Source organism: Watersipora subatra, chromosome 4 (assembly GCF_963576615.1).
Source record: "Watersipora subatra chromosome 4, tzWatSuba1.1, whole genome shotgun sequence".
In the NCBI taxonomy this organism is placed as follows: domain Eukaryota; kingdom Metazoa; phylum Bryozoa; class Gymnolaemata; order Cheilostomatida; family Watersiporidae; genus Watersipora; species Watersipora subatra.
The window spans coordinates 1,270,109-1,291,185 of record NC_088711.1 but is presented as its reverse complement, the minus strand read 5'-3'; the positions used below and the strand labels follow the sequence as shown (position 1 = coordinate 1,291,185).

General features: G+C 35.9%; 1 protein-coding gene across 2 annotated transcripts; it reads left to right on the top strand.

The window, feature by feature from the left end:
* The first annotated feature begins 1,671 nt into the window (after positions 1-1,671).
* Positions 1,672-21,001, top strand: LOC137395020 (MOB kinase activator 1B). Of its 2 annotated transcripts, XM_068081805.1 has the most exons (6): positions 1,689-1,831; positions 5,924-5,974; positions 6,400-6,501; positions 9,996-10,165; positions 19,546-19,773; positions 20,332-21,001. In XM_068081805.1, the coding sequence occupies exons 3-6, from the start codon at positions 6,488-6,490 to the stop codon at positions 20,562-20,564; spliced, it is 645 nt and encodes a 214-aa protein (XP_067937906.1). In that variant the 5' UTR covers positions 1,689-1,831; positions 5,924-5,974; positions 6,400-6,487; the 3' UTR covers positions 20,565-21,001. The 2 variants fall into 2 exon arrangements, with proteins under 2 accessions (XP_067937905.1, XP_067937906.1); XM_068081804.1 differs by lacking the exon at positions 5,924-5,974 and having other exon boundaries at positions 1,672-1,831; positions 20,332-21,000.
* Positions 21,002-21,077: the final 76 nt, after the last annotated feature.

Below are 21,077 nucleotides of genomic sequence, written 5' to 3'. Positions count from 1 at the left end.
CCTCTAGTGACATTTCACTAAGAATTTGGTCTTATTGTGACGATTATGACTTAAAAACTAGTATGAAAAGCATGCTTTCACTGCTAAACTCATTGCTCAATTGAAGGCTCTGATGCTGTGATGCGCATCACTGCGACGTAACGTCGTGAGAACAACAGCCAATTATAAGCCTCACTTTTGCTCCATTGTAATGATAGCTATTCGCCAATTTAGGGTTTACTATATCTATGATCTTTCCAGATGAGATTCATTATGCCGCGTAGTTGTCTCATCGTGACTGCTTGTAGTCTTCTCCCTTCCGTTTGGTACACTATCCTAGTCTCAGCTCCATATATTGAGAATTTTAAGATTACAGCTCTGTGTACATTACACTTAGCTCAGTTGGCTACACGGTTGTGTACTATCTGGTATTTGAAATCTTTACAGAGAGTGAGTGGCTTGTTATCTATTAGGATATCTGTAGGATTTGGTGGTAGGCGATGGTAGGAGTTAGTGTTGGAGATTATGAGATTATGAGATTATGCTCCGAGCAGAAAGCAAGAAGTTTACTCTGTTAGAGTTACATTTTCCAAGACTTTGATATTCAATAACTATTTACCAACTCTGGTGTTCACATCTCACCCTTCTATTAAAGTTATCTGCAAAGAGCAGCTTATCCGTGTCAGGAATGCTTTTTATTACACATCTCAGCTGATGGTGAAAGCCCTCCTTGGCTTCGACAGAATTTGTCATAGTGGAAGCATAGACGCTTGTCATAGACGCTTAGAATAGACGAGGACGTGTTGCTCTTTGGTGGCAAGCACACAGTCATGATCCTGTAACTCACTACGATTGGGTTTGTTCCGTTTTCATTTTCTTTTTTAGGTCAGGCGATCTTTGATGCTAAGATTATTATTAATTTGTGCCATTTTCATGAGAATTGAAGCAAAAAGTATCAAGGAACACAAGCTTTTGCATTACTAGAGCTTCTCTCTCAGAGTAACAAAGATGTACTCTAGCAGGCAGAAACAGGTCAAAACATATTGGCGTCTTCATCTAGTATCAAGCTTATCTATATCCGCCATTGAGTGTGGCCCCGACTCTCTTTCTGGGAAGTCTAGTCAGACTACCTATTTGTTGGGTATTTTATTTTGTTTCAACAGCATGCTCAAGTTCATCCTAGATGCAGTCTGGTATTGCCAGTTTAGTCGCAGGCAATCAGATCTGTGATGCAGGTTGTATCAGTCTTCATGATTATCCTATAGCAAGTACGAGTACCTGACTTGAATCAGATAATCCCATTACAAAATGACAAAAGTTAATGAAATTATATCAAAGCATTATGTCAGTAAGAGACCACCGTCCTTCACAATATGCCTAGATTGTTTTGGCTATTTCCTTGGTTGATCGTGACTCCGCGAGCTATACTATAGGTGAAAAATTAAGGGATTGTCTACCATCTGTTGTAATGCGTACGTACAGGAACAACTCCTTAAAAATTCGGTTCATAACTCAACGATGTTGTGAAAAGATACATTGGAATGTAAATACCATAGACGTAGGAAACTGTCTTATGCACTTTTCAGTACATTTGCGGAGCACCCATGAACCAATTGAGACAAAACATCGAAGGCTTCTTTCTTTTAATTCGTTAGTTCTATTTTAGCGTCAATTATTAACGCGAAACGGAGAAATGCAAGCTAACCCGTTACGTAGATAATAAGAAGTTGGTCCGCTACGCATCGAGTTGTAAAAAAGAATATTTATTGCTTCAGTAGATTATCGAGTGATATTGGGAGCAACTTACTTTGTATGCGAAGCCATATTATATTGATGAAATAGTTCCGTATACGTGAGTTATTAGTAACAATTGTGTTATATAATTGTTATCATGTTAATATTTTTTATTAAATTTGTAACGGTATCAGTAGGTACAACCACTGGTACTACGCGCACAGTAGGGGAGACCGGGGTAGGTTGAGCGCTGTTTTGACAAAGTCTCATAAGTTCTCACCCAATAGATCAAACGACTTAAAAATTGGGAAAAAGATGCAGAGTATATGTGACTAGCTACCATTGAAGTCATTGATGTTAAGAATCAACTGGTACCAAACCATGATGAAAGAAGTGGCCCGACAAAAACGGGGCAGGTTGATCACACATGGGGTGGGTTGAGCATTGGTGTGGGGCGGGTTGATCATACATGGGGCAGGTTGAGCTAAACTTGAATTTGAGCATTTTTGAAACACTCACAACCAAATTTATGTTTTTGGCGCATTTTAGTGAATCTTAGTCATATAACTGCACATTTTCATGAGAATACACAATAACATAAAAAATTTAGTAGCCAATCAAGCCAGGGCTACTCACTCAGTAACGAAAAAGAAACTGAATGTAAAATAATTGAACTAAAAAGTCACCAAGAAGTACCTACCCTGTGGTTTTCAGAAAAGTGAGGAATTAGCAGAATTAAACTGTTCTTTCTATGTAACTAGTAGAATTTCTAACTAATAAAAGCACTTATTCAACATTTATGTAATTATTGGTAAAAGCGAACATAAAACATCGAGATACAAGAGAGTTGAAAACTTTCAATGTTTGTTAATGAATCAGTACTCCTGTTCTTCACAGGTTAGTAAGCAGATAAACTAAAACGGTTCTGCATGTCCGTGCAATAACTATGTGTAACAAAACAATGACTGTCATTTATGGATAGTTTAGTCGGCATCAACATCCTCAGGGAATTTCACAAAACGATTACCTACAATTGGTTCTGGGAGAACTCTCATAACTTCAGAGCCAACAACCCAATCTTCTTCGGTTGTAGAATTTCAAGAAGGTTACGAACAGATCTCCATCACTTTCTATCATAGCCACTACCGATAAATACTTCTTATATCGGTTTCGTGTTTTATCGTATACCTTGACCAACACATAGTCGCCAACCCTTACATTGAAATTTGGGATAACATCAGCCTCCTCCTCATCTTTTAGGTTACGACACTCTATTTCTGGTTCTGTATCTGATGACTCAGGAGCTTTTGATATCTTGCTTCTCTTCACTTTGTTTTTCCCAGCTGAGCAACTGGCTGGTCAAGCCCTTTGTGCTGCCTCGGCCTCTAGCTGTGGCTTCATTAGGGTGTCAGTCAGTAAGGGTGTTCGATCTCTGTTACGCTCCCTTATTTTGGGGGGCCCAGCTTTGGCCGCTGGAAATAGATCCGAGGGAGAAACATATTTATTGCTCTGGTCTTCACCGGTCGATATCTCTATGCCCACAGAGGGGTAGCGTGGACTTCTGAAGTAGATGTTGAGATTAGAATTCAAAAAATTAGATGTTGAGACGAAAGGCGTATCGTATTTGTAACATCTACTTGATGTTATATATGCATTATCCGGCTCAGGTCTGTCCATGATTTCTGCAGCTACGAAATCAGGCTCCTTAAAAATACCAGAATTTAAAAAGTCTATTCCTGTGGTTTGAAACCCTGACAGAATATTCCGAGTGGTCATGGCGTTTATGGCAGCATCCTTGATGAACTCACTAACATTGAAAATCTGAATGGTTTGGCCATGGTTATTGCGCATCCAATCATCAGCTGCTTGGTTATAGTATGCTTTGAGCGGTCCGTATATCGAAACGTCTAGGTGTTGGAGTTGATGGCTTGTATGGGGTAGTATTGTGAGCATTACTGTTTCATTCTCTTTAGCCTTTGAGATCATCTGAATGCTAACATGAGATGAGCGATTATCGAGAATCAAGAGAATTGACATAATGACCAAGTGCATAATTAATGATAGAATTTGAGGGCTATTTTGTAGCTAAGCATACTTTATTGTCACCACACAGGTAGAGAAGAGAGACTAAGTAAATGAGTATCACCATAACATGTGAAGAGTCACTAACATATGATTGTCTAACAAAAGGACAAGCAACACTAACAAACAACTGTGTGAACAAAGAGGTTCAAAACTGGACATCAACAATTAAGGGAGAAGGCTGTTTCTAAATGCTAGACCACCGACTGCGAACTATAAGATTACAAACAAGTCTTATAACAACAATTAGTTTATCTTATTTCAGGTAATATGGCCTTCAGTGTTACTGAAAACAGAGATTTTTTTGCCTAATTCATTGGTTTTATCATATGACCCCTATCTGGTGGTTAAATTGTCTTGATACAATCATCTTTTGCATGCAGATATACATGGCTAATAGAGCAGTTATCTTTATGACCATATCAGTCTATCATGGGCTACCTGATGGTAACATTATAATTGTTCATGAAAAATAAAATACCACAGGGCAGGTTGATCACTGCTCAACCTGTCCTAAAATGCAAATGATCAACCTGTCCCAGCGTGCCATTTGTAAAATTTTCATAATTTAAAAAACCTGCATTGAAACTAGGTATGCACTATTTTGGCATGTTAGAACATGTATCTTGCTAAAATAAATTGTAGCATATGAATGTTCAACAAAGAATATTGTGTCCAGTTATGGATACCCAGTCAGCATCAAATATGAGATCAAAGGTGTGAAAACCGAAAAAATGCTTCAATTTTTTTACCTCATGTCTTCATCTGCTGAGTTAACCTTTGCCTTTTCCTTAAAGGTTTTTCACTATACAGATAGGATAATTGATGAGATAAACATTATACCTGCTGCAAGAAATCCAATGATCAACCTGCCCTAATGATCAACCTACCCCGGTTTCCCCTACCTGTACTCACATTATGTTCGTGAGCAGTAACACCCTGTTTTAGCCAAGCTGGTTCTAGCATAAAATGAGCAGCGATGTAAGATGTAGACATTGTTAGTAATAGTACTAACTATTACTAACTAGTATTAATTACTAACTAGTATTAATTACCATTAGGATATAGTTTAACCAGAATTAGGAAAACTTAATTCTCCTAATGTTATTATATATCTAGAAATACTGACATTTTAAAGGTCCTATTTTATGAGATGGGTTTGATGCAAATTGCTACCTTTTTCAAAATGCTGCACATGCGTTGTGTCGGCCATAGGCATAGTATTCTACCCGAAAAATTACTGTCACTCCTCATTTTTTGCTTAGACCAATTGAAGTTTTCATTTTATTATAGTATTTGAGTTTTATTTGATAGAATAGTGCAAAGTTTATCATGGTATATTGCGTATAGATTTTTGTTCATTCTAGTGAGAGAATGAGAAGGAATTGTTTTGGTTTTAGTAAATGTCCATGTAATGCTCACGGGCGTAATGGGTCATCCTGTATATATGGCTCAATTTTATGTGCTGTTAAATAGTTGTTATCTCTGATCAACCTGGTGCTTAATAAAACCTATATTTGTTATCCGTTCACTCCCTCTGTCTGACAAATACTTCTATGTTCATTCTTTTTCTTGACCTCCACAGCATTTGTAGAATTATTTATTTTGAAGTACTTTTATTTAAATGTAATTTTAATAATTTATAGCTTTTAAACTAACTTAGAAGTTCTTTTCTTGATAATGTCAAAACGATCTATGTGTATAGCATGGTGCTAGTAAATTTACTAACAAATTGCCTGTGGCTTTGCTGGCATAAAACTGAAAGTGAACATTTTAGCATAGAATATAAATTGTCAAGTTGAAGAAACAGTAGGCACCATCCGCATTTGAAGTCTGTATGGCAGAGAAACAGACTGATGTGATGAGTAATCAATAGTGTTATATATATATATATATATATATATATACACAACTTATTAGTACTAAAAAACTCTTTGATTTACACCGAGTTATACCAATTTACTTTGTAGTCAACTCATCTGTTCTACAAGAAATGTTTGCATAGAGTGCTGAATAATCATTCCATATGTATAAAATAATAATTATTATGGAAAAATATTCAGTTTTAACTTGACTTAATTTATGTTGTTCTTGATACGTCTCTTTTACAACATTTTTTTATATTTAGGGATCGTTAATATCATCAAGGAATGATTATATCAACAGGCTCCAAAGCCAGGTGAGATGTTGCTGACATCGTGCACTCACCTGATATTTTGAGCTTTTGGGATATTTTGAGTCTCCTGAGCTCTGGGTTTAAATACTTCTTAGATGGAGTTCATCCCTTTTGGTTAGACATGCTCCATTTCTGTAACTTTACACTGTGACCACTCATACTAAAATAATGTTGTTTCTTAAGTCTCCATCTTTGCTCTCCATAGTGTGCCTCACTTATTCATACATTTCCTTACTCCACGCATACTCACTCTCGATAGGCTCGTTCAAATCTGTTATATTGCTATAGATTGGTTGCTGAGAGTCACACCAACTTTGCCCATCTGTGTCTGCACTTTTTACCCATAAGTAAACTGGCCTTATTACTTTACACCAGATTCTTTCAAGTAATAGTACAATATCAATTGCCATGTATAATTGCTCTTACAGAAAGTTCGTAACTAAGAGAGATCCTTAAACTAATGACGTATCTCTGTGGTTTGAATAGCACTGATTGGCTCACCATCGTGGAGTGACAATGAGCTTTCTCTTGTGAGTTTTCTTACGTCTATTACTGGCTGCTGGAAGGCTTTTTGAAACATCAATTATATGTTGCGCATGATCATTTTAGTAATTGCGTGTTACCTGAAGTTGGTCAACTCCCGTTTTTGAGGTAATGAAACAGAGGTGATTAGATGTTTTTCTCATCACCCCTTAAAGACTAACTGACACGAACAGCTATCATTGTTTTTTCATAGGTAAATCAGACATGCTGATTCCGATTTTGTACCCAAAATAAAGATTGGTCCATGAACTTTCAAAGTCATTTTTGTTTTTGAAGGCTTTTTTACGTCAATTCAACATTGGTGTCGCAAACGACACCATCGACACAACAAGTCAAGCCCATAGATATGGGACGTAGCCTAGCTTTTTAGGGACAGATTTGGGGACATTTAGTCTGATCTAGAATTATAGATATGGGTGTCTTAAAATCCATTATTCTTTAAATGTAGCCTTCAAAATAATCTGTCTTTTCTAAAAGGTAGATAAGCTATTTAACATTGCTTGTAGCTTGTTACAGAACGTTTGATCGGCTGAACGTCGAGAAAAATGAGCTCAAAAAAGCGCGATAGCAATGCTAGATTGTGATAAAATTGCGCTTTGTTGAGCTCACTTTTCTCGATGTTCAGCTTATTAAACATTCTGTAACAAGCTGCAAGCAATGTTAAATAGCATATCTACCTTTCAGAAAAGACTGAGATTATTTTGAAGGCTACATTTAAAGAATAATGGATTTTAAGACACCCATCTCTATTATTCTAAATCGGACTAAACATCCCCAACTTTCGTCCCTAAAAAGCTAGGGTCACATATTTATGGGTGAGGCTTGTTGTGTCGTTTGCGACACCGATACTGAATTGCTGTAAAAAAGCCTTCAAAAACAAAAATGACTTTGAAAATTCGTGGACCAATCTTTATTTTGAGTACAAAATCGGAATCAGCGTGTCTGATTTACTTATAAAAAAACAATGAAAGCTGCCCGTGTCAATTAGTCTTTAATTGAAACGGAACTCAAGTGTTTTTAGAAGGATTGTGTAGTTAGCTTGTCCTATGGCTGTTCATCTAACTTTAGGTCTAAAATAAGTCTGAATCTTGAAAGCCTCCTTACACTGGGTCCTTACTTTTTCTATCATCTTGTTATTTTATGATTTAATGTTAATAAAACAAACCAACTGGCTGATCTCTAATTCGGATCATGCTCACAAGAATGCTGAACCCTCTGCATTGGTCGATTTCACTATCTTACGAATATTGCTAATTTTTTATTGTGATTTTCAATAATATGGTTGTGTAGTCAGACCTCAACAGAGGAAACCAAGCCATTATGAGATTTTCTGTTGGAGCAATGTAAAGATACATTTTACCATGTGAACTGTTTTTTGTCCACAATCTATTCCCAAAGACAGTTTGGAAATCAAATTAACGGAGTTCTGAAATCTAGGGAATAGCAACTAGTGATGCTCCGATTCTAAATTCACCAGCCGATTCAGATATCGATCCGATATACCGATTATTATTGAAAAATGATCCGATTTGGATACCGATTCAGATTGTTTGTGTTGCATAGATAATTGCTCATTTTATTATAAAAAATATAAATATTAATGTATTTATTTGTTTGTATTTATGGAAAGATATATACATGTATATATATACGTATATATATTCACATACTGACATACTGTGCATGTAGTAACAAAAAAATCCATATTTTTTGTAATTTGTAATAGTAATTACTGTTAGTGGTACAGCTCTCTCTGTGATAATGAAGTGAAGTCTTTCTTCTATATATAACTTTCATGCATCGTCTGCTCAAATTACTTTGGTAATGCTATTAAATAGAAATATTACACTGCATTCTTGTTTCCTTTGTTATCTCGTTTGTGATTGGTTGCAATTAATCTCATCGCTGTAATTGGGAAATATCACACTTTGTGATCACGTCCTGACTAAAGCAAAAAGGTTCATCAGGTGTGTTGATGTTGATCAGGCTATAGGCATGAAATAAATAGTGTTACAGGCCCAGAATTTATTAGGTAAGAGCAAGGAACTTGCAGCTGATGATCTTTATTAGTGTAGCAGACTAAAATACTATTTTCTACTAAACAGTTGATTTGTTAAAAGTATCTGAAGTTTTTTAACAAAAGATTGGCCGATACGGGTTCAGATACTTAACACCCATATCGGCACCGATTCCGATACCAAAATCGGGGCAACTCTAATCTCTCAACCATCCATGAATAGAGACTCACATTTTAAAGTACTTTAACATTATTTCACACCATAACCTGTGCATTAAGAGCGCAGCTAACATATATATATATATATATATATATATATATATATATATATAAAGCATTGAGAATTCATCATACATACTTTATTACCAGAACAGGTTAGGCTGGGGAATGTATAGCTGTATATTTAACAACTCAACCCCAGCCTCGTTTCCTGTTTTGCTGTAAAATAACCCTGAGCGAATAGCTTGAGGGTTTCATTCTAATGAAAGATGAGAAGACGATTACTTTTGAGGCGACGATAAGAGGCGATGAAGGTGGAGCTGATGTGGGAAATTTGGAACTAGTCTAACTTAAAATAAGTTTTCTACTTTTGTTTTATATTTAGTGTTTTTTACATTTTTATTCTAATTATCATAGCCTGTTTTTTCACTTTCACTCAGTTCAGGTTTTCTTTTGCATTGATTTTGCTGTTTTTTTGCCATAGCGCCTGGATAAATTCTAAGGAAGGTCTTCCATTTGTTCCTACACGTACAACCACCACTTGTACTGGTCTATTTGCGTTTCATAACTTTGAACCTTGTAAAGTAATACTTATTGTTATTTGAACATTGTAGAACCGGTAGGGGTGTAGCAGCCTTTAGGGGTGAGTAGGGTGCAGCAGCCTTTTGGGCTGAGTAGGAGTGTAGCAACCTGTTGGGGTGAGTAGGGGTGTAGCAACCTTTAGGGGTGAGTAGGGTGCAGCAGCCTTTTGGGCTGAGTAGGAGTGTAGCAACCTGTTGGGATGAGTAGGGGTATAGCAACCTTTAGGGGTGAGTAGGGTGCAGCAGCCTTTTGGGCTGAGTAGGAGTATAGCAACCTTTAGGGGTGAGTAGGGTGCAGCAGCCTTTTGGGCTGAGTAGGAGTGTAGCAACCGGTAGGGGTGAGTAGGGTTGTAGCAACCTTTAGGGCTGAGTAGGGGTGTAGCAACCTGTAGGGGTGAGTAGGGGTGTAGCAACCTTTAGAGCTGAGTAGGGGTGTAGCAACCTGTAGGGGTGAGTAGGGGTGTAGCAACCTTTAGGGCTGAGTAGGGGTGTAGCAACCTGTAGGGATGAGTAGCAGTGTAGCAACCTATAGGGGTGAGTAGGGGTGTAGCAACCTTTAGGGCTGAGTAGGGGTGTAGCAACCTTTTAGGGGTGAGTTGGAGTAGTGACGAGATTTAAAATATGCAATGCTTCTTACTCAAGTTTCTACATCTGACTTTAACAGTGGTAGTGCCCGCAACACAAAGACTTTCAAGCCGAAGAAAAACATTCCCGAAGGAAGTCACCAATATGATTTGATGAAGCATGCTGCTGCCACTTTAGGCAGCGGCAATCTCCGGCTAGCCGTTTCATTACCCGAGGGGGAGGACTTGAATGAATGGGTGGCTGTCAATAGTAAGTTTTTTTGTGTGACATCACGTTATGACATTATGTAGTGGTATACCCAACAGGATGAAAATATTCGATGGTTTTAATAATTCGCGATTTCACCAACAAACGATTCCGCGAATTATTAAATTTCGCAAATAGTTCGTTCTATTTTTAAACACAAGAGAGAATAACTACTGTCGCAAATTAAAAACCAGTCGCTAGGCAGAAGCAGTAAACGTAACCGAGTTTTAAATACTTTTAAATCATTGATTTAAAAAAATTTGAATTAACCCCATTGCTAATGCATCACACTTCTTTACAAAGTTATTCAAGGTTGACACATGGTATTCGGAACTTGGCATCAAGAAAAATCATCGAAAAAAATCTCCTGCAGTTCTTTACGTTGAAAAAACTCATAACTTACCACAAGTTGTTGGTTCACCAATGGCCTCTAAATTGATGAGCATTCATGAAAACCTCTGGATGAAGCCAAAAATTTATAGCTTAGCGTGAATTATGCTTAGCTTATGAATTAGTTTATGTATAAATATATTATAATTAATTACAAACTGGAGTGTACAAATACAATATTTCAAATACAAATAAAATGTTACAAACATTGAATGGAGTAAACGAAAACAGTTTGGCCCATATGGTGGTTGTCTGGCAATAAAATTAAACTGATACTCTTGATAAGTAAATACTAGCGTGTACTGGGGCTCTCTGACTAGTTATTTTTTGTAATAGCAGCGCTATATCACTGTCTTGGGCAGATGTTAAAGGCGATTCTCTAACTACTGCATGGCTGGTAAGGCAATTATCATCAGAACTCTCCTCATGGCTAACTATTGCAACGTTTCGCCGGTTGGCCAAAAATTTGTGATCGTAAAGGCGTTATTGTTCCTTTTTTACAACAGATATATTTTCCTCGTTAGTAGCTGCAGTCACTTCTACCTCAATTTCAAGACCTCCCTGAATGATTGGTGATCTTCTAGGAATGACATCTACCACCCTTGCAGTCATTGTGCTTTCGCGTATGATGAAAAAGCTGCTTGCTCTACTATTTTCGCGGGGTAGATGACCATCCGTTGCGCAGTCTACGTTTATTAGCTTTACTGCAAAAGGGTCGAGCAGATTACTGGGCCCCTCTCTCACACTAAAACGAATAACGAAGCGGTAGGAAGGGAAAAATAAATATTGCCTTTTACCAAAGAACCAAAGTAAAACTCAATTATTAATTTAGTAAATGGTTTGGAAAAAACTCATAACTTACCACAAGTTGTAGGTTCATCAAAGGACTCCAAAGCGATGAATATTCGTAAAAATCTCTGGAGGCAGCAAGAAATTTATAGCTTAGCATGATCGACTCGTAGTTGTCAGCCAAATAGAAACCAAAACACGCATTGTACGCATGCGAAGGGTTAACTCTATTTCTAGCTGCAATAGAGTTAACTCTTAATAGAGAGTGATTGTATTCACCCGCGAATAAATTAGTCCGCGGATATGCATGAAAAAAGGCGATTTGCGCAAAACTCAACTCCGCGAATATTTTCATCCTGTAGGGTATATATTGTAGTATATGGGTTGCAATCTCAGAAACCATGGTTAAGTCGCAAATTAAGAAGTTGAGTTATCCGACTCTGAAGCTGCACTAACTGAATTTATAATATTGGTAGGCCTAACGATTTTTGTAACACATGCATCCTGACCAATCAAAGAGGGATCTTTCTAAATCTGAAGTCAGTTTAGCCAATAAAAGTCTCCAACCCTCGGAAAAACCCCTTAAAATCATTGCTATGCTAAACAGAAAGTACTAAAAAATGGCGTCCGATAAAAGTAATCGTTTCTTTTTTGCCGATTTTGAAGTTAACTCGGACATTTTGGACACTTATAATGAGTACTTTGGTATTCCAACTGATGTCAAAAACAGTGAAAGTAAAGGGGATGACAATGATATTTTCCTAACAATTCTTAGAAGATTATTATAATATTTAAATATAATAATTATTTGATATTATAAGATTATTAAAATATTTAATTATAGGAATAATTATTCGAATATACAAGATTGGAGTATATAGTGTCCGATGGTGTGCAATATGTTAGTGTTATTATTTTTCTAAAGACTTTGTTGGTGGTACTACGGCTCTGTCAAAAATCGCGATACTGCCAAGCCGTTTTTAATATCTGCAAAATTAAGTAATACATTTTCTGATGGATATACAGCTATTTTTATGACAGCCAGCTAAAACCCGTTTAGGTTTTCAATCTCAGCATAGTTTTTTTTGGATATAAATACAAAAATCTAGATAAATATCAAAACTTGTTGATATTGGTTGCTATGACGTTTTTAAATGTAATCAAAATTGTGCATTGGTTTTCGTTTCTCAAACTTTAACACGAGTTTTCTCAGAACTATGTTTTAGCACTAATGGTAAACATGCATTCAGTTTATTGACCATAAAATCTGCTGTAATTAAGTTAGAATCAAAAGTTTTTTTGCAAAATAACTGTGAAAATTTCTTCCTTCTGTTTGTTTAGCTAACTCCAAATCTCACACACCCGACTTAACCATGGTTTCTGAGATCATGACCCATCTATTATACGACATTAATTCGTTCCAGTGTTGGCATTGTAAGACGAAAGTGTCATATAGAGTGGTATAGGAACCCATAATAACTGTCTAATGCAAACACCCTCTGGTAAAAAGCATTACAATTTTATATACATACTGTACATATATTCACATTAATAGCTATAGCTACCTACGGAAACTATAATGCATTTACTATTTAGTCGTTATGGTCTGCAATAAAATGCCACATTACCGTGTACAGTGTGAATCGTATGGAACTCTTATCTTTGAGACAGATGTATAACATAAACGTTAAATTTAACTTAAATGAATTTAGTTTACTAAACATACACTTGAAGCTAGGTTTTAGTATGTATTTTGCTAAACTGAACATTAATTTTGGCATCGTCTTGATTTGTATTACCTGTTTCCGATTTTGTTTTCGCTATAACTAATAGCAAATAATGCTGAACTGAGAGAAAGGGAGAGCATCGTGTCTTTCTCAGATGTTGTGAGAGGGACTTAACCCTTTCGTGGGCAGTGCGACGTTTTTGTCGCTTTGCGATACGGCTGCTAATGGGCAGTGCGACGTTTTTGTCGTTTCGGTAACGTATTTTATTATTGCCGTTTCTGGTTAGCTAAATGCCGTTTTTTGTTTACTTTTTTTACCAATAGCAAGCTACGATATAGTAGTTTCAGTTAGCCTCAAAAATTGACTTCAAGGTTGAAAAAAAACGATCGTTTTTAGCAGTGATTAATAAATAAACTTTCGAAAAAAATTAGAAAATTGTTCTAAATAATTTATCAACTTTTATTTTTCTTGCTTCGGTTTTAGCTTTTATTTACCGAATTTTTCGAGAGTTTGACTTTAGTTTACCGTCATGGCGACTTCTAAAAGAACCTCCCGAGATTATTCTCATAAAGCAAGTACTAGTACCGAAATTACTAAGAGATTCAGAGATGACAGTGACTTTTTATATTTAGTAGCAAGAGATGACAGTGAATTAGGTTTGAATTGTGATTGTAATGACTTTACATCTAGAAGTGACAGTGATGAAAAGGCTGGTAGCAGTAATGATGAGGATGTGAGTAGGAGTGATGCCAGTGCCTGGAAGAATATAACCAACATAAACAGAGATAAATCTCCTACAATTCAGCAGTTTATAGCAGTGACAGGCCCAGTATTTACTCCAGTAGATGCTCAACCAGTAGAGTATTTTGAAAAGTTTTTTGAGCCTGTCAATCCAGGAAGTACATTTTTGTGGGAGCTCTTTGTTACACGAATAAGTACATGGTGCAAAGACTGTGATGTGGGCCTTTGTAAAAGAGAATGCTTTCGAAAATATCATTCGTAAATAGACAATTATTATGAAAAGCATATATTTTATGTTATACATTTTTATTTGTTTATAATATATATATATATGTCTATGGACATATACATGTATACATATGCACCTTTAAACATAGAGATATGCACATAATAACACACAGAAAAGTGTATGAACCTTTTGGAAAAAATTGATTTTTTGGAAAATCAATTCGCCCATGGGAGTCTGATTTAGTTTTGAAAATTCGCCCACGAAAGGGTTAAGCGAGTAGCATATCGGCATCTTTATTATTCCGACATATTTATTATTCCGACGTATTCAGCATACCGACCACCCAATTTGAATTTTGAGAGAAATTTTTGTTGATGTCGTATGGTGCAATGTTGCTGTATGGAGGGACGAAAAAACGTGTTCCATATCGTAGGGCGAAAAATCCGTAAAACGGGAACTTCGTAACCCGTGTGGTGCACTGTACTAGGAATGGCCTTACTATTACCTGATGAAACAGGACAATGTAAGTATGTCTGATGGGTTGGGAGATACTGCATCACAGTCTCGTTTTGCTTTGTCGTGGAGACTCGCTTCTGTAAGAAGTTACAAGGTGTTTATAGTCATGGAGAGACTATGACGATCAGGCTCAATCCAGATATCACCTACTCATCTGATTTGTGACTTGAGAAAAAAATACATGTGAGATAATTTAAGATTTGTAGTAATATTGCAAAGAGATAGTACTTTCTGCCTATTGTTGCCAAACTAAAGCAATGAAATGTTGCTGATTTATGTGGCTGTTGTCAGTTTATGCTAGACCTCAATAGCATCTTGGAGGAGTTAGTTTTCTCCTATTCTTAAATTATCATTACTGCAAGGCGGCAACATTGCCTTTACATCAGGGACTGTCACAACCCTTGCAACACATCTATATATGTATATATCTCAAAGTTTGTCATCTGTCTGTCATGTGGTATGTCCAGCTATAGCTATTAAAAGTTTGCATTCTGCTTGACTTGAACTCACAAAGATTGCAACCGCAGGCTTGCAGTCCAATTCTCTAACCACGAGACTAAGAAAGCTCTTACAATTCATAGCTGTTACTACATAACATATACACTCTTTTCTCGGTTTCACACCCGAAATGACGTATTAATTGAAACTCTATGAACTCTTTTTCGAGTTTTTGTAAACTTTTATTTCCGGTTTTTCGTAAGGTTTCAATTGCTAAATCACAGTCAAAGCCAATTCTTTTCATGCTGACAATTGTATTATCTTGAGTAGAAATAGCCTCTCCGTTTGGTCAGACAAAGACAGTACAATATCTCATTTTTACATTTGTACCAGTATCGAGAGGTACCAGTATCGTCAAATTCAAAGTTTTAATGGATAGCTTCTGCTGGAACAGTAACCTTTTTTATACGCACACGCTTCTATGCATGAATTTTCATTATTAATTCAACATATTCAAATTTTTATTTTCTCTCTGTTCGTATTAATTGTATCATTGCCAAATCATCTTTTATTGTAATTGTAACAAAATAGACTCAATTTAGCTATTACTTGCTAATTATTTTACATTTACATTTAAACCCTTTTATAGTTGTGTTTTTTTAATTTATTTGTCCTGCACGAAACACTTTTGTCATGATATGTAGTTAGAAAGTTAAAATGGTAACTGTTATTATATGTTAAACAAAAATAAAGTTTCTTTGCAAAGACTTCTATCACCCGGGGCAACGCCGGGCATTCAACTAATATGTATATATATACATATGTATATATATACATATGTATATATATACATATGCATATAAGGGACCAGACATATGTACATATATACATATATACATATGTATATATGTATATATATACATATGTATATATATACATATATACATATGTATATATGTATATATACATATATATATGTATATATACATATATGTATATACATACATATATGTATATATATATACATATATGTATATATATATGTATATATATATGTATATATATACATATACAGTCAAACATGGATAACTCGAACATCATGGGACCGAGCGAAAGTGTTCGAATTATCAGAGCACTGTCACAAGTCCATGTATTTACTTATTTATTAGTAGATACATGTACATATACAAACTATAATATAAATCAAAAGCACAAATGGTTTGTTTCAAATTAAATGCTTCTAATGTAACGTTTAAAACGTTTTTATCAAAAAGTATAGAGATTTTTCTATCACTTGAGATTGGTTTGTTGTTTGAGGTGATGTTATTGCCAGGACGTTTTTTAGATTGACATTGGCAAAACTTGATCATTGTTGAAATGCTCAAAAGAAAAGACATCAGTACATATACAAACTATAATATAAATCAAAAGCACAAATGGCTTGTTTCAAATTAAATGCTTCTAATGTAAAGTTTAAAACGTTTTTATCAAAAAGTATAGAGATTTTTCTATCACTTGAGATTGGTTTGCTGTTTGAGGTGATGTTATTGCCAGGACGTTTTTTAGATTGACATTGGCAAAACTTGATCGTTGTTGAAATGCTCAAAAGAAAAGACATATTTTTCTTTTGAGCGTTTTACCCACGATCAATTTTGCCGATTTTTCTTGAAGTTTATGCAAAGATTACCTCACTTTACCTTGCTTCCGAAGGGCGATCGCTAAGCGGATGTTTGGTATAAATCAAATTTCACCAAACCTTTAGAAAAGTCGTTGACAAAAATATTTTGCCGATGGTAGTAATAACGACGCTTACGAATTACGAAAAGTTGAGGTGTACCTCTATGGCTTGGAATAAAGTGATTTTCTAAAACGATAACAACCGTTTCGGTAGCCGTTGGGAAAAAAAACAGTTCGAGTTAACAGTGTTGAGTTTGAGTTATCTATAGCAATTTATCATTACGTGGGAACGGCCCAAAGAAACCGTTCGAATTAACCATGTGTTCGAGCTATCCTTGGACGAGTTATCCATGTTTGGCTGTATGTATATATATATATATATATATATGTATATATACGTATATGTACAGTCAAACATGGATAACTCGTCCACGGATAGCTCGAACACATGGTTAATTCGAACATTTCCTTTGGTCCGTTCCCACGTAATGATAAATTGCTATAGATAACTCGAACTCAACACTGTTAATTCGAACTGTTTTTTTGCCCAACAGCTACCGAAACGGTTGTTTTCGCTTTAGAAAATCACTATTTAAAGCCATTGAGGTAAACTTCATCTTTTCTTAAATCATAAGCGTCGTTATTACCACCATCGGCAAAATATTTTTGTCAACGACTTTTCTAAAAGTTTGGTGAAATTTGATTTATACTGCGATACGATGAATAACACGGGCTAGCCGGGTCACGCGCGCAAGAATTTTCGCCACGCACATACAAAACAAAAATCGCATGTTGTTTTGTATGTGCGTGGCGAAAATCCTTGAGTGCATGACTCGGCTAGTTTGTGATGAATAGTTTTCCGACGTTGATTCCGTGTTGAATCAACGTCGGAATGTTGAATGTTTAAAACGTCTTTAAAAATGTTGTAATTAAACGTATACGTTGTCTGAGCTACAAAAAACTATTCATCGTTTGACCTAAACACAGAATACGTGTGTACATTCAATAAGTATCTATTAAAAAAGCGTGAGTGATATAGAATGTACCGTAAAACCTCGTAAAACTTCTAATTGAACTGCCTCGGAGTGTTGCTCTTAACGAATCCCAGGTAAAGTAAGGTAATCTGCATAAACTTCAAGAAAAAACGGCAAAATTGATCGTGGGTAAAACCCCAAAAGAAAAAAATGTCTTTTCTTTTGAGCATTTCAACAACGATCAAGTTTTGCCAATGTCAATCTGAAAAACGTCCTGGCAATAACATCACCTCAAACAACAAACCAATCTCAAGTGATAGAAAAATCTCTATACTTTTTCATGAAAACGTTTTAAACTTTACATTAGAAGCATTTAATTTGAAACAAGCCATTTGTGCTTTTGATTTATATTATAGTTTGTATATGTACATGTATCTACTAATAAATAAGTAAATATATGGACTTGTGACAGTGCTCTGATAACTTGAACGCTCTGATAATTCGAACACTTTTGCTCGGTCCCTTGAAGTTCGAGTTATCCATGTTTGACTGTATATATATATACATATATGTATATATATATGTGTATATATACATATATGTATATATATATGTATATATATGTATATATACATATATATATACATATATATATATGTATATATATATGTATATATACATATATGTATATATATATATGTATATATATATGCATATATACATATATGTAAACTGCATGCAACAGCAAACATGGGTATCTTAATTATAGTCTGTTTTTAAATCAGGTGCAGACAATTGTCCGACATAAATCCGACATAAATCTGTCGTCGAGTTTAAAGTTGTGAGGAACGTTTTAAATTAAACCAGAAGTTCCAAGAAGTTTTTATTAGGCGTTTGCATGTCTGTTGATGGATCTGTGAAGGAGTAATGAAACAGCGTTCAATAGAAAGCTAAACATTTACTGTGTGACTCAACCAGCAATACGCCTAAAACGAACAAAAGTAATCGACAGATTCGCTTCAGGGAGTTCATGTTACAAGCAGTTATTACTTTATACTCCAAGGCATTAGCTGAATAGGTACTGGAGGAAGGATTGGTAGCTATTATGACACTAGTATCGTAAGAGGGAATCATTGACATTTCACAAGTTCCTGAGCTGCGGTTGCTGAGAGGTAGCTTGATGAGCTGCTGTTCTCTCTCTAAAGCCATCCGATGACCGCGTTTGGCTCGTCTGCATATATTTGCATTATTGTGCGTGGCTAAACAGTCACGCTTGGTCACTCTTTGCTGCCTACACAGTTTTTGGTGTCATTTTACAAGCATTTCCACCATTATCCTGCCATGCCATTTTACTCAGGTATTCCAAAAAGATGTGTTTTTCAGGCACATGCTTTGAGGCAAATTAATGATACTTGGTTTTAAAACAGAGATGTACTAGTAACAGCTATCAGTATGCATACAGAGATGTACTAGTAACAGCTATTAGTATATATACAGATATGTACTAGTAACAGCTATCAGTATGCATACAGATATGTGCTAGTAATAGCTATCAGTACGTGGTTGAGTCATCCTTATTACAATCGATGTCTTCAAGCCAACTTAGTGGACAGCCCCCACATATACATGTATGACTGGTTAATAGTCAGATTGAAGCTGATGCAGCTTATGAACAACCTTAGCTAAACTAGTGTAACCGTATGGTTGAATCATCCATGGTTATTATTGCTAGGATCTACTGAATAAAAGCGCTGGCAACTTGGGGTTACAACTTTTTAATAATTGATTCCTGGGCAGTCACTCCCACGATTTTCATGAATTCCTGACCAGTTTTTACTCCTGGTTCTACTATGACAATGTTTCAAATGTTGATAAAGAACATTTGATGTGATTGGTTTGCAGCGGTGGACTTCTTCAATCAGATCAACATGTTGTATGGCACGATAACAGAATTTTGCACAGAAAGGAGTTGTGCCGTCATGTCAGCTGGCCCTAAGTACGAGTACCACTGGGCGGATGGACAAACTGTTAAAAAGCCAATCAAGTGTTCTGCGCCAAAGTATATTGACTATCTCATGACTTGGGTTCAGGATCAGCTCGATGATGAAGCCCTTTTCCCCTCTAAGATAGGTTGGTAGCCTTTACTTACCTTGATTGACTAAATATAGTACTAAGGCTAAACTATCTACATATTATAGGTTAGTAATTGGTACTAATGATGTATTAACTACTACGTCTTGGTGTGTTGTACTAAGGCTATGTACTAATACTCGACTAGTTACAGATAAGTTAGTAACTGGTACTATAGCTAGACAGACTAAGCACAAGGTTTCTAACATATACCATAGAATTAACATACCAGTATCTATTTTGTTGCTTTCGTAAATTTCATGAGCAGCATGAAACAAGTTGTTTTAATGTCATTTATGAAATTATGCTAACATGAACAGAAACTGCTTACAAAATTGAACCCATATCATTTCTCAATAGTATAAAATCCAAGTTGGCATTCTGTAAGGAAGATCTGTTTTGTCAAGTCTTACCTCCATGATGACTTGAGGTTGTCCCTCCAGGATCACTGCTCTGAGGTTGTCCCTGCTCCCAAACTACATATCTGTAGTTACTACCCTTTGTTGCCTTCTCTCCTCTAATCATCTAATGATAAGATATACGTTTGTCTGACCTCAGGGGTGCCATTTCCAAAGACTTTCATACAGAGTGCAAAGACTATACTGAAGAGATTATTCCGAGTCTACGCGCATATCTACCATCAGCACTTTGGAGAAGTTGTACAGCTGAGTGAGGAGGCCCATCTAAACACCTCCTTCAAGCATTTTATATTCTTTGTACAAGAGTTTAATCTGATTGACAAAAGAGAACTTGCGCCTCTCCAGGAGCTCATAGAGAAGTTGAGCGAGTGACCTTGACCTGACTCGATTCAAGTGCTTGTCTGTCAACTGCTCTTAACAGGCAGTTCACATCTGTATCACAAACATATCAATTCATGTGCTCATAGCCTCTATTTTTGCTATAATTTGAGGATAAGCTAGAACGCTTAACAACTCCTGCCGTCGCCTGTCTCCATCCCTCAAGGTTTGACAGGCCATTATTATTCTCTTAGCTGCTACTTCAGACGCTGATGTATTTCTTGGACCAACCTTTATACTTTTGCAGCCCAATACTTAAACACACTTTGTTACGTTACTGATTTATTATACAAGTAGGATTTTATTACGAGATCTGCGAGTCCTTTGAAAAATGCTATTGCTGTGCGGATATATTTGTTGTTACTGGGATCTATGTGGTGATGGTGGTATTATTAAATACTTGTCTAGTGGCAGACTTGCCCTTCATGCTATATTTGTTTACATAAAATATAAATAGAATAAATACTAAATCACCAACAGGTGAACGAAGATAAAATATATGGATAT

What these genes read in the sequence shown, in the direction of transcription:
- LOC137395020 (XM_068081805.1), top strand. An exon ending in TGAATGGGTGGCTGTCAATA is followed by an intron (nt 10,166 to 19,545) that starts GTAAGTTTTTTT and finishes ATTGGTTTGCAG; the next exon opens with CGGTGGACTTCTTCAATCAG. An exon ending in CCTTTTCCCCTCTAAGATAG is followed by an intron (nt 19,774 to 20,331) that starts GTTGGTAGCCTT and finishes GTCTGACCTCAG; the next exon opens with GGGTGCCATTTCCAAAGACT.